General features: G+C 43.8%; 1 protein-coding gene across 3 annotated transcripts in view; it reads right to left on the reverse strand.

Annotated features, from left to right (window-relative positions):
- The window catches only part of FNIP2 (folliculin interacting protein 2), a 116,676-nt gene that overhangs the window by 34,713 nt on the left and 67,384 nt on the right, over positions 1–14,579 (reverse strand). For all 3 annotated transcript variants that reach the window (XM_056561666.1, XM_056561671.1, XM_056561657.1), the window contains 4 exons: positions 13,369–13,440; positions 12,243–12,337; positions 3,778–3,849; positions 445–580 (listed from right to left, as the gene is read on the reverse strand). In XM_056561666.1, coding sequence (XP_056417641.1) covers positions 445–580; positions 3,778–3,849; positions 12,243–12,337; positions 13,369–13,440 — 375 coding nt within the window. The remainder of the gene's footprint in view (positions 1–444; positions 581–3,777; positions 3,850–12,242; positions 12,338–13,368; positions 13,441–14,579) is intronic.

A 14,579-nucleotide genomic window follows, 5' to 3' on the forward strand; every position in this document is an offset into this window, starting at 1 on the left:
ATGTCACGGTTTCTTGCATTGTAAATAAAAAAATACAAATGATATCGATTAACTTTTACTATTTTCATGTAGTACAAATTGTGACAAAAAACAATGTCAGAATTGTTTTCATTGGCAAAACATTAACAGAGTTATTCTCAAATAAAGACATACATCCCAGATTTGAAAAAACAGGCCTGGTCTTTGAGGGGAGTACAGGCTTAATTAGCTTGGTCCTTAAGGGGTTAAGGGCATGATTTTGAATGAAAAAAAATAAAAATAAAAAAAAAAAACACAACCCTACAAAATATCCAGGCAGATCACCATTGTCGTCAATATGCAGTCTGCTCAGAATTCCCCCCCCCCAAAAAAAGAACTTTTTAATTTGTATGGTAGAGACCTGAATTAATATTTCTGTAGTATAGTTTTCTACAGTGTGAAAACAAAGGGAGGCTGACTACTCACCATCGTGGTACAACACCATTCTCTAAACTGGTGGTCTGACTCCTCAGCCAACGCCGTTGATAGCTGCTTGCACAGTTGCTTGAAAAGGAGGTACTTGGGGAAGGGAGAGGGGTAATCAGGAGGCTGCTCAGAGAGGCTGTAAAAAACACCAAAAGCAGTTTATTAAAAATAAAACACAAAACTTAGTATCCGATGCACTAAATTAGTGAATCCTGGTCATACAAACTTGCAAATTATAATTTCTTTAAAATAAAGGAGTTATCTGGCAGGAGGGTTTTTCTTCCTTGAAAGGAAGCCCATACTACAGTATTTAAAAAAATGAATCTGTACTTACCTAAATCACTCCCAGGGTGCCTCCAGTGTCCAGTTTCTGTCCCTGGCTGCGACCCTCTTCCTGTGAAAAAGCATGACACTTGGGCCCAGAGTGTCATCCGGCCGCTCAGGTGTCATGCTTTTTCACAGGAAGAGGTTTGCAGCCAGGGACTGGAGCTGTACACCAGAGGTGCTATAGGTAAGTACAGAAAGAATTTTTTTTTATATATAAAAAAAAAAAAAAAAAAAATTATATATATATATATATATATATATATATATATATATATATATATATATATATAAAATGTGTATATGTGTGTGTGTATATATATATATATATATATATATATATATATATATATATATACACACACACACACACACATACACACACACATAATGGGCATTCTTGCTTTAAGAGAAGGAAAAAAAAAAAAAAAAAAAACACACGAGAATGCATGCTCTTAAAAAACGCATAGTTCATTGGTTGTGGTAGTGTGTGTTGTAAGCTACAGTGGGGTAAAAAAAAAGTATTTAGTCAGCCACCAATTGTGCAAGTTCTCCCACTTGAGAAGATGAGAGAGGCCTGTAATGTTCATCATAGGTATACCTCAACTATGAGAGACATAATGAGAGAAAAAAAAAAAATCCATAAAATCACATTGTCCAATTTTTTAAGAATTTATTTGCAAATGATGGTGGAAAATAAGTATTTGGTCACCTACAAATAAGCAAGATTACTGGCTCTCAGAGACCTGTGACTTCTTCTGTAAGGCTAAGTTTCCACTTGGTTTTTTTTCTGGCAGTCTTTGGATATCTGCCACTGCAGTTTTTGAGCCAAAGTCAGAAGTGGATCCACAAGGGAGGAGAAGTGCGAGTCCTGCCTTTATATGTCCTATTCCTTTTGAATACACTTCTTACTTTGGCTCAAAATTTGCAGAAAAAAAAAACAAGTGGAAACTTAGCCTAAGGCTAGGCTCACATTACGGAATTTCCACCTGCAATTCCGCTTTGAACTTGCAGGCAGAAATTCCGCTTACTAAAATGTATAGTGTAGTGAATGGTTTCCATTCACAAATTCACACTTCGGAATTTGTGAAGCGGAATTAGTGAACGGAGAATCCGCTTGAAAATTTCCGCCTGAAGAATGGCGTTGCTCATTCTTCAGGCGGAAATACTTGCAGAACACATTTCAGTCTATTGGAGACTGCAGTGTCCGCACGGTCCTACAATGACTGATTCAGTCGGTGCTGGCCGCACTCTGAATTTCCGGGCGGAAGTTTTCTGCCCAGAGATTCCATTGTGTGAACCTAGCCTTAAGAGTCTCCTCTGTTCTCCACTTGTTACCTGCCATATTTGGAGTCCGGAAGGAATTTTTACCTCGAGCATGCACTATTTCTCCCGTTATTTTGTCCGTCACAAGATAACGGCAGTTATTAATAACGGGCGATAACGGGTTAAAACGGCTATTACAAAAATCCCATAGACTATAATGGGATTTTCTAACAGCCTCTTAATGGCCGATTTTCAAGATTTTTATGACGGACGTTCCTTACAGATTAATTTTTATAGTGTGAAAGCGGCCTTATACAGATAAGTTCAAACAGTCACACTCCAAATTCCACTATGGCCAAGACCAAAGAGCTGTCGAAGGACACCAGAAACAAAATTGTACACCTGCACCAGGCTGGGAAGACTGAATCTGCAATAGGCAAGCAGCTTGGTGTGAAGAAATCAACTGTGGGAGCAATTATTAGACAATGGAAGACATACAAGACCACTGATAATCTTCTTCGATCTGAGGCTCCACACAAGAGCTCACCCCGTGGTGTCAAAATGATCACAAGAATGGTGAGCGGAAATCCGCGAACCACACGGGGGAACCTAGTGAATGACCTGCAGAGAGCGGGGACCAAAGTAACAAAGGCTACCATCAGTAACACTACACCCCCAGGGACTCAAATCATGCAGTGCCAGACATGTCCCCCTGCTTAAGCCAGTACATGTCCGGGACCATCTGAAGTTTGCTAGAGAGCATATGAATGATCCAGAAGAGGATTGGGAGAATGTCATATGGTCAGATGAACCCAAAGTAGAACTTTTTGGTAAAAACTCAATTTGTTGGGTTTTAGAGGAGAAAAAAAATGCAGAGTTGCATCCAAAGAACACCATACCTACTGTGAAGCATGGGGGTGGAAACAACATGCTTTGGGGCTGTTTTTCTGCAAAGGGACCAGGACGACTGAGCTGTGTAAAGGAAAGAATGAATGGGGCCATGTATCGTGAGATCTTGAGTGAAAACCTCCCTCCATCAGCAAAAGCACTGAAGATGAAACGTGGCTGGGTTCTTTCAGCATGACAATGATCCAAGACACACCGCCCAGGCAATGAAGGAGTGGCTTCGTAAGAAGCATTTCAAGGTCCTGGAGTGGCCTAGGCAGTCTCCAGATCTCAACCCCATAAAAAACCTTTGGATGGAGTTGAAAGTCTGTGTTGCCCAGCGACAGCCCCAAAACATCACTGCTCTAGAGGAGATCTGCATAAAGAATGGGCCAAAATACCAGCAACAGTGTGTAATAACCTTGGAAAGACTTACAGAAAACGTTTGTTATATACCCTTTGTTGGCAATGACAGAGGTCAAAGTATTGAGATGAACTGGTTATTGACCAAATACTTATTTTCCACCATAATTTGCAAATAAATTCTTTAAAAATCAGACAATGAGGAAAAAAAAACCCCATAAAATCACATTATGCCTCATAGTTTAGGTATACCTATGATGAAAATTACAGGCCTCTCATATTTTTACGTGGGAAAACTTGCATAATTGGTGGCTGACTGAATACTTTTTTGCCCCACTGTACCTGAAAAAGTGGATTTAATAAAGTAAAATTTTTATCAAGAATGCTAGATGAAGCTTTTTTTTCCCCATTACTGAGCAATCAGCCATTGTGTATCAGTTTACCAGACTTTCTGGGAGAGTTAGCTGGAAACCTATCTTAAAGTAAAGTAGTTACCTGACCGAGCAATGCCACTGTCCTTATCTTCATTCTGTCCCCTGCTTGGCATGTCCACAGGAGTGCTGTGAGCTGCACAATAGATAACATTAATTAGATTCTGAATCTATGCATTCTCTATAGGACTACAGAAACAACAAATCATTACAATGTGCGAGCCTATCAGTGGCAAGCAAAAGGTCAGTCAGTATCAAGTAGGTTAGTACCTCCACCATTCTTCATGCAATAAAAAATAAATAAATAACAGTTAATTCAGTTTATACTCCGAGAAAGCACTTTCTACTGCTCTCCAATGCATAGCCACTTTAAAAATGGTCATAACTACGACACTACAGAACATAGATATAGGGGGAAACCTATGCAGAGGAAGAGTGGTGCAGTTGCCCATAGCAACCAGATTGCTTCTTTCATGTGAAAAATTTAAGAATCGATCTGATTGGTTGTAATGGGTGTCCATTCCTCTCTGAAATTTATATCAAACAAAACATAGAAAACGCAAATAAAAAAGTGCAAACTCTGTTCAAGTATATAGCAAAAAGGAGATTTTTTAACACTTACCATTAAATCTCTCTCTCGAAGGATCCATTGGGGGACAAAGACCGTGGGTGTATGCTGCTGTCTCTAGGAGGTGACACTATGGCAAGTTGGCTCCTCCCAGCAGGATATACCCGCCTCCAGGCTCTGATGTAATCAGTTTAAGTACTTGAGCAATAGGAGAGGACCAACAGGTCAAGGAAAAAACGCAAACTGTCCGAGAACAGAAGAAAAGATATAACTGAACACACCCTCGGACAGAGAACCAAAGAGAAACCCAAAAGGGCGGGAGCTGTGTCCCCCAATGGATCCTTCGAGAAAGAGATTTTACGGTAAGTGTTAAAAAATCTCCTTTTCTCTATCGGCTCCATTGGGGGACACAGACCGTGGGCCGTACCAAAGCCGTCCCTTGGGTGGGCAGATAATCAGTCAGGCAGACTGCTTTTCCACTGCCGCCTGCAGCAGACTACAGCCCAGACTAGCATCAGCCGATGCGAAGATATGAACCCGGTAGAACCTCGAGAAAGTGTGCAAAGACGACCAGGTAGTCGCCTTGCAAATCTGCGAGGCCAAGGCTATGTTCTGAGAGCCCAGGATGCCCCAACAGAAACGGGTAGAAAGAGTCACCACTCTGAAGGGAGGAATCTTCCCCCTACAGCGAAGGCTTCCGAAATGGCAGACCGGATCCACCGAGAAGTGGTGGCCTTGGAAGCAGGTTATCCCTTACGACGACCTTCCGTAAGGACGAAAAGGGAATCGCATTGACGAAACGAAGAAGAGAGAGAGGCAATACCTAACAGCCCAAACCACATCCAGTATGTGGAGCAAATGCTCCCTAGAATGAGAAGGAGCGGGGTAAAAGGACGGAAGAACAATGTCCTCATTGAGATGAAAGGCCGAAACAACCTTAGGCAAAAGGGAAGGATCTGGCCGGTAGACAACCTTGTCCTGGGGAAGCACCAGAAACTGAGAACAGCAGGAGAGAGCTGCCAATTCAGACACACTCCGAGTGGAGAAGATAACAACAAGAAAATGCCACTTTCCAAGAAAGGAGGCGCAGGGACACCTCCCCAAGGAGTTCAAAAGATTCACCTTGGAGTACCCCCAGAACCAGATTCAAGTCCCAAGGGGGAGAAGGGGCAGCATGCGCTACTCCTTGAAGGAAGGTCAGGACATGAGAATTAGAAGCCAGAGGACGCTGGAAAAGAATAGAAAGGGCCGAAACCTGACCCTTAAGGGAACTGAGAGACAACCCCAGTTCCAATCCCGACTGCAAGAGACAAGACGGGAAACCGAAAAGGTAACAGGACACAAGACCTGAGCTTCACACCAACTAAAATAAGACCGCCAGGTACGGCGGAAAATTTTTGCCGAGGACGATTCATGAGCCTTGAGCATGGTGCGAATGACTTGGGAAGAGAAAAACCACGGCTCTCAAAACCGCGGTCTCAACCACCACGCCGTCAAAGCAGAGACGGTAATAGGGGTGGCACAGGAGACCTGAGATAGGAGGTCTGGAAGATAGGGAAGGCGCAACGTTAAGTCGTTCAGGAGCCTGACCATGACAACGTACCATGCCTGCCGGGCCCAGGCTGGGCCACTAGAATGGCGGAATCGCCCCACTGAGAGCTTCCTCAAGACCCCAAAAAGAGAAGAAAGGGAGGTAACATAAGGTAGGGCAAAGCCCGACCACCAAATAGATACAGATAAGGTAAGGCAGGGCAAGGCACGACCAAGAGAGAGGAACGCTTCGGTTGTGGCGGGACAAGCAGAGGTCCACGCCTGGAGCTCCCCAGGGGTTGCAGATCACAGCCAACAACCCTGGATGTAGGGACCAGTGCCATGGACGACTGAGGACCGACTGAGAAGATCACATCCCAGGGATGGCCAGACTGAAGATAACCGAGATGGCCGGAAACCTGAGTTCCGCCCAGGAGGGAAATTCCAAAGAACAAGCAAAGAAAGAATTGCCCTGGGCCCCAAAATGTTGAAGGGGAAAAAGTTTCTCGGGGGGCCAAGACCCCAGACCGGGCAGTCCGTAAAAACACCTCCCCAGCCAGACAGACTGGCAGGGATGGACAGGAAGGAACACCCCCGAAAAAAATGAGGGGGGAAACAAAGCCACCAGAGAAGGGACCAACAAGACAGAGCCGAGAGACAATGGAGACCTGTCACACCGGAAGAAAATCACCAGTTGAAGAGGTCGGTGATGAACCTGGGCAAATGGCACGGCCTCCACGGCCGCTGCCAATCGACCCAGGACATCCATGCAAAAGCGAATGGAAACTGGAGCAAGGAGCCGAAGGCATCAGACTCTTGAAAAGAGTCGGCGGAGTCGAAAGCGGGCAGAGGCCGCATCGAACTAGAGCCCCAGGAGAGCGGTTGGGCTTGTCCCAAATGACCATCCAACCGAAGTGAGGCAAAGTCTGGAGGTTGAGACTAAGACTCTCCAGGATCTGGGTCCTGGTCGGAGCTCAGATCAGGAGGTAGTCCAAATAAGGAATTACGGAAACAACTGTTGTCCGTAAAAAAGGCTATCACAGGCACCAGGACTTTGGTAAAGGTCCGCGGAGAAGTGGCCAGACCGAAATGGATAGCCACAATAGAATATGACCGTCCGGAATTACAGAGCGGAGGTACTGCTGATGACCAGGAAACAATTAGAAGCGGAGACAGGCATCCTTGATGTCCACCGAGGAACGAAAAACTCCCCTTGAACCATGGACGCCAGCACCGAATGGAGAAACTTCATTCGGGATGGGAACGCAAGATGCTGGCTGAGATACTTGAGAATCAACACTGGGCGAACATAAACGCCTTTCTTGGAGATCACAGAGAGGTTGGAATAAACCTCGAAAACGTTCCCCTGAAGCTGCATGTCCAGGCATCCCGGAGGGTAAGAGGCGACCAACCACCCGAGAGAGGTCATGGGTGGGGGCGACCCTTCAGGCCGAGGAAGGCCTACGGGTGCCTGATGGGGCCGCCTGGCGTCCGCAGTCCAGGCTTAAAGCCACATGAAGGGACGGTGGCTACCAGGTAGCTTGTGGTAAGGGCAGCACAGTGGCTGCACATGGAATCAGAACAATGAAAAAATCTCCGGCTGCAGAGCATCGGAGAGCTAGATTAAATAAATCCTCCAGAGGGATCTTGAAGACTACCCTGGCGGAGTTGGAAGACCATACTAAAAGGGCCTTTGACACCCAGGCAGAAGCAAAAGCAGGAAAAGGCAGAGATTGCCAAAATATACACCTTCATGTCCGCTGGATTCTTGAAGGCAGCCGCATTAGCCAACGGCCTGGTAGGCGCCTTAGAGAGGCGGGAGACCGGCGGATTTGGATTCACAGTTGGAGAGAAGGTCCACCGAGCAATGAGGTCCTTGGCGAAGGGATACCGCACTTGAACCTTCTTCATGTCCTGAAACTTCTTGTCAGGGTGCCACCAGGCGGATACCAGCGTGAGAGCTGAAAGTTTTGGGTACCGGTCGGGCACAAAGAAAGGAGACTTCTGGAGCCACGTCCGAAGTTCCTGGGTCCTTTAGATGGAAGGTGTCTCTTATGGCCGAAACCAATGAGTTCACCACATCAGGCATATCTGTGCGGTCCTCTGAGACAGAGGCCAAATCAGAAACCTCATCCACAAGTTTTCCAAGTGAATGGGAAACGAGGTGAGGCAGCCCTGGAATAGGTCGGACACTATGAAAGGAAACTTCTGGAGCCACGACCGAAGTTCCTGGGTCCTCTAGATGGAAGGTGTCTCTTATGGCCAAAACCAATGAGTGCACAGAGTCAGCCATATCCGTGAGACCTGAAAATCTTGGGTGCCGGTCGGGCACGATGAAAGGATACTTCTGGAGCAACGTCCGAAGTTCCTGGGTCCTTAACCCCTTAAGGACCGGGGGTTTTCAGTTTTTGCATTTTCGTTTTTTTGCCCTTTGCCTTTAAAAAATCATAACTTTCAATTTTGCACCTAAAAATCCATATGATGGCTTATTTTTTGTGCCACCAATTCTACTTTGTAATGACATCAGTCATTTTGCCCAAAAATCTACGGTGAAACGGAAAAAAAAAATCATTGTGAGACAAAATAGAAAAAGAAACGCTGTTTTGTAACTTTTGGGGGCTTCCGTTTCTATGTAGTAAATTTTTCGGTAAAAATGACACCTGATCTTTATTCTGAAGGTCCATACGGTTAAAATGATACCCTACTTATATACCGTATATACTCGAGTATAAGCCGAGTTTTTCAGCACGATTTTTCGTGCTGAAAACACCCCCCTCGGCTTATACTCGAGTGAAGGGGGGTGGGGATGATGAAGGGGGGGGGTGTGGGATGATTACAAGGGGATGATGAAGGGGGGATGTGTGGGATGATAAGGGGATGTGTGGGATGATGACAAGGGGATGATGAAGGGGGGATGTGTGGGATGATGACAAGGGGATGATGAAGGGGGGATGTGTGGGATAAGGGGATGTGTGGGATGATGACAAGGGGATGATGAAGGGGGGATGTGTGGGATGATGACAAGGGGATGATGAAGGGGGGATGTGTGGGATGATGACAAGGGGATGATGAAGGGGGGATGTGTGGGATGATGACAAGGGGATGATGAAGGGGGATGTGTGGGATGATAAGGGGATGTGTGGGATGATGACAAGGGGATGATGAAGGGGGGATGTGTGGGATGATAAGGGGATGTGTGGGATGATGACAAGGGGATGATGAAGGGGGGATGTGTGGGATGATGACAAGGGGATGATGAGGATGTTAATGACGGGTCTGGATGATGACAGGGGGGGGATGAGGTATTTCCCACCCTAGGCTTATACTCGAGTCAATAACTTTTCCTGGGATTTTGGGTTGAAATTAGGGGTCTCGGCTTATACTCGGGTCGGCTTATACTCGAGTATATACGGTAGGTTTGATTTTGTCGTACGTCTGGAAAAAATTATAACTTCATGCAGAAAAATTTATACGTTTAAAATTGTAATTTCTGACCCCTATAACTTTTTTATTTTTCCGCATATGGGGCGGTATGAGGGCTCATTTTTTGCGCCGTGATCTGAAGTTTTTAACGGTACCATTTTTGCATTCATAGGACTTATTGATCGACTTTTTATTAATTTTTTCATGATATAAAAAGTGACCAAAAATGCACTATTTTGGACTTTGGAATTTTTTGCGCGCATGCCATTGACCGTGCGGTTTAATTAACGATATATTTTTATAATTCGGACATTTCCGCACGCAGCGATACCATATATGTTTGTTTTTATTTACACTTTTTTTTTATGGGAAAACTTTTAATAGGGAAAGGATTAAATGATCTTTATTCACTTTTTTTTGCAGTGTTATAGGTCCCATAGGGACCTATAACACTGCACACACTGATCTTTCACATTGATCACTGGTTTCTCATAAGAAACCAGTGATCGATGATTCTGCCGCTTGACTGCTCATGCCTGGATCTCAGGCACTGTGCAGTCATTCGGCGATTGGACAGCGAAGAGGCAGGTAGGGACCCTCCTGCTGTCCTGTAAGCTGTTCGGGATGCCACAATTTCATCGCGGCTATCCCGAACAGCCCACTGAGCTAACCGGCACACTTTCACTTTCACTTTAGACGCGGCGTTCAACTTTGAACACCACGTCTAAAGGGTTAATAGAGCACGGCACTGTGATCAAAGCCGCGCGCTATTAGCCACGGGTCCCGGCCGTTGTTAGACCCGCTATGACGACCCGCGTTATAGATTGGGAGTGGACACATGACGTTCCAGTACATCATGTGTCCTTAAGGGGTTAAGATAGAAGGTGTCTCTTATGGCTGAAACCAATGAGTACACCACATCAGGTATATCTGTGCAGTCCTCTGAGTCAGATGCCGAATCGGAAACCTCATTCACAAGTTCTCCAGGTGAGTGGGAACGAGTGGAGGCAGCCCGCAGAAAAGGAGAGCCATGACAGTGAAAACACATTTCCCTCACAACTTTGCACTCTGTTCCACACCGCTATAAAACGGGAGACATTCATCCCCCACCCCAAGAATAAAGGAACCCCATAAGAGGAGGAACAAGGTTCCTCAAGCCAGGCCCCATAAAGACTACCAAGAGTGGGCCAAAATAGGGGGTCTCCAGAGGCTGAAAGTCCCTACCTGGAAGAAAAAGGGGAAAAATACTCACCTCCGTCAGAAGAACTTACCTCATGAAATCTTCCTATGAAGTCTTCAGCCAGCTTTTATCACCTGCATCACGCCTGGCTGCTATGCGCGAGCGAGGCGAGCAGGGAATAGGGGGACCCGGACCCATGAGGTACCAACCCAGGCGCTGACAGTTGGCGAGGAGGGGTGAACAGCGCATATACGCAATGTCTGTGCCCCCTTATTCGCAATGGGGAAACAGGGAACTGGAGTCCCTGAGTCCCCACCTGAAAACAGGAAAGAATAAAGGAATAAAAAACTAACACATTCCCTAACTGGGAAAACAATAAAACATAAGACCTGGTCTGGAGAAATCCAGACCATGTCCACCTCCTTCAGACACTAAGCTTAAACTAATTACCTCAGGGCCTGGAGGAGGGTATATCCTGCTGGGAGGAGCAGACTTTCTTGTTGCCATAGTGTCACACCTCCTAGAGACAGCAGCATACACCCACGGTCTGTGTCCCCCAATGGAGCCGATAGAGAAATTAGCCTATTTTTTTTTTTTACATTTGCATTAGGTTTGCACCTTTGTGTGTGCTTTTTCTATGTTTTGTTCAATACAATACAGAACATTATGAACCTTTTACAATTGTTCGATGAGCCAAGTAGACTGCACTTTACTACATGAGTAATAATACTTTGTGCCACAGTTAGCAGATCTCAAGATGGAAGAGAAAAGTGCCCACCCAAAATAATTAGAGAAAACCATGCTGATGTATTTCCACTTCACAATTGTTAACAATTTGTCTTCAATAACGTACAGAGACCGTAAATTTCAGAATTACAAGGGTTCATGTTATTAGTGCTTATTTTGTCAACCAGTAGATTGACACTATAGATCATGATGTGAGAGATTTATGACTTATGTGTTTTTCATTCAGCAGATCTCAAAATCTTATTTCTATTGAAGACCACACTGCTGCTTCCCTGCCCACTGCTGATGTAGAGCTTTCTGTCTATACACAGTATATGCAGAAAGCAGTCAGTCAGTGAATATACAGGACTGCCGAGCGTGTACATCAATGGCAGGACTAGTGTGCAGTAAACAGTTATTTTGAGAGATCTACCACATGATAAAACATCACTCTCTCTGTCACTAGTCTACACTGCTGTCCAACAGGACAACATAAACCTGGCGACAGATTTCCTCTAAAATCAAAGCTATAAAAGGAAGTTTTAACAGAGCATTGGAGATGTATGAATGCAGTACACAGCATGTACAATTCTATTAACCTTTATTTAAAACCACTAATACAAAAAATATATACAAATAAAAAAATAAAAATAAATTAATAACTAGAACATGGACCCAGTGTAATTCGGAGTGGACCATTGGTGCTCTAAATCATACAATTACACAGGCCGTTTGTGTGGCTTTCAAATTACTCTGCATTCCACACAAACCTGCAAAGAAAGAGGCACTCCGGATGAGCCGGAGGGGACGTGCTTCCAACATGGCGGGCAGCAGTTTGCTCCCACACATCTGTAAAATACCTAAAAACAGGAAGTGGAAGCAAAAATTGAAGAAAGGAAAACAAAAAAAACACAACAACTCTAGAGAACACAAGAAAATAAAGACTCAACTATAGGACATACAGACAAGGGGTTAAATTGAACAGTGATGAAACGTTTGAGGACATCAACCCCTGTCCATGTCTCAGTTCATATCTCATGTATAAAAAGCCGGACCAATGGCCATCAACTGTATATCAATAAAGAAAGTACTACATATATACCTAGATTGGATCCATTCTGACATAAACCATGTCCTGCATGGCTCACACCCAGCTTGACTCCATCATGACTGATGTTTTCCATGCTATCCTGTAAACTTAAAAAAAAAAGAAGAAGCTTAAAGTAAATATAATATACTGTGAGTATTACTCTTAGAACAGTACTATAATTTAGTCAAGCATAATATTCAAGAACATTTATAGCATATGAAATGTATTCATTAAGCTGTGCAAAGAAAGGCTGAAAGTCTGTTTTTGCTGGACACATAATGTGTTGACAGGTAAGAACCCTTCAGCCCACCCAGTCTGCCCACTGACAGAGTGCACTCCAGTACCAATGCATTAGCTCAGATGTCTGGCGTTGAACACCAGGGGACACAATGCCTTAGAAGAGCGCTGGGAGCCCCATTATTTTAATACTCATGGGGGGGCTCTGGCTCCGATATGTAATTTTCTGATAGGTCTCTAAAGCAAAAAACAGACTTGAAGGAAATCTTGAAAACACAGGTTCAGATAATACTTACAATACAACAAGCAGCAATCGCACCTACAGTCTGGATGTATATCACCATAATTTAAAGTATTGTAGAGGTTTAAGATATTAAAATCAAAACAAAATTAGAACTGGTATACTGAATATTTTGATGAGTGTGTGTGTGTGTTATGCGTTTATGGATAAACCTTTGCCCTTAGATATAATAAACAGGAGAAAATATTAACTGAAAAGGAAAAAGTTATGCAGGTTTTCCAAATAATTTTAAGTGTACCTTCAATGACTAAACCAAAAACGAGTCCCCAGTGGTGGGGATTCAAACACTGACCCCTATCAATGGCTTAAATGAAGGGGCTTCTGTATTGTCCTGTTGCGCCCCTATAGTCCCTTCTACAAAGAGTAATTATTTGTCAAACTGAATACTGCCAGGTGTAATCAGTGAATTAAGGAGTAAATGCTTCTTACGCCGCTGACCGCTGGGACTCTGCACACCTAGAAATCATTTGTGCCTCCAACAATAATGGTGTTCATTTTTGCATTTTAAACAAACAAAATAAAGAAAAAATAAGTAACAATAGAGAAATAGAACAAAAGAAAACCTCTATGAGGATACCCTTAGGGGAATAAAATACTTACGTGCTGGTGCTTCCACTAAAACCTCCAACTTTTGCAGAGAACACTTTACTGATCATGAGTTGAGGAGGACACCTGAACAGTAAGAGAAAAAAACATTACTATGTCTCTTTTCACTTTGTACACTGATCTTCTGGACACCGATTTAGCCCCATTCAAAAGGGCAAGTCTGCATCCTGACTCCACAATACGGTTTCCACGTGTGAAACTCTCAATAAGTGACATGTCTTTTTTTTTTTCTCACAATGTGTATTTCCAATCAACGAAATCTTTAACTACTATGTAGACTTCCATACAAGTAGGCTGTGGTCTGCTAGTAAAAGTTACATGGGTTCTGCATTTCAAACTATACAGAATTCTGCCATATGAGCATGCACACACACTACTGCTGCTTTACCCTAGACGTTTGTGACAATTCTACATCAGGAGGTACAGAGACAGAAAAACATGAAAAACTACATAATACAATACTGACAAATCTTAGAGTTGTATTTGCAAAAAGGTTGCGCACTAAACAAAAAAAACACAACATGCAAAGTTTGGATACTTTTTTTTCAACTTCCTCATGCATCAAAGACCAAGAAGCACTGGAGACTGTCACTAGGAATATGCTACCGTATGTGAGGGCAGTATTAACTAGTGACAGAGAATAACTATGCATCACTTACAGCATTCTCTGCAGCCATTCCTCTCATATCTCTGCAGAGAGGACATCAAGTGCAGGGAAGTAGTCCCCCGAGTTACGAGTGCACAGCCGGAAGTAGTATACATAAAGTCCTGTTCCTTCCACCCACCAGCTGATGTATTGGGGGAGATTAAGATCAAGACCGGCATTGAGGAAAAAGTTAACCAGTTGCCCATAGCAACCAGATTGCTTTCATTAATCAGGGTTTTTTTTTTTTTTTAAACAAAAGAAGCAATCTGATTGGTTGCCATGGGCAACTGGTCGACTTTTCTTCTGCACAAATTGTGATGAATCTCCCCCATAATGTATACTTGGTGGGTAGGCAGGGGAAATGGCAGTGTTTTGCTCTGTCTCTAGGATATCAGAGGTACAGCTGCATTATAGTCTCTCTATTACTAGTTTTTTCTGTCCTCAGATATGTAAGCATAAACTTAGTGGCAGAGTCTCTTTAAATTCTAGGTCTACTTTTGCTACATGTTTAGCATCTATCATTACAAAAACAACGATTTACGTTTTATACAATTTTGCA

Source organism: Hyla sarda, chromosome 1 (assembly GCF_029499605.1).
Source record: "Hyla sarda isolate aHylSar1 chromosome 1, aHylSar1.hap1, whole genome shotgun sequence".
NCBI lineage: Eukaryota > Metazoa > Chordata > Amphibia > Anura > Hylidae > Hyla > Hyla sarda.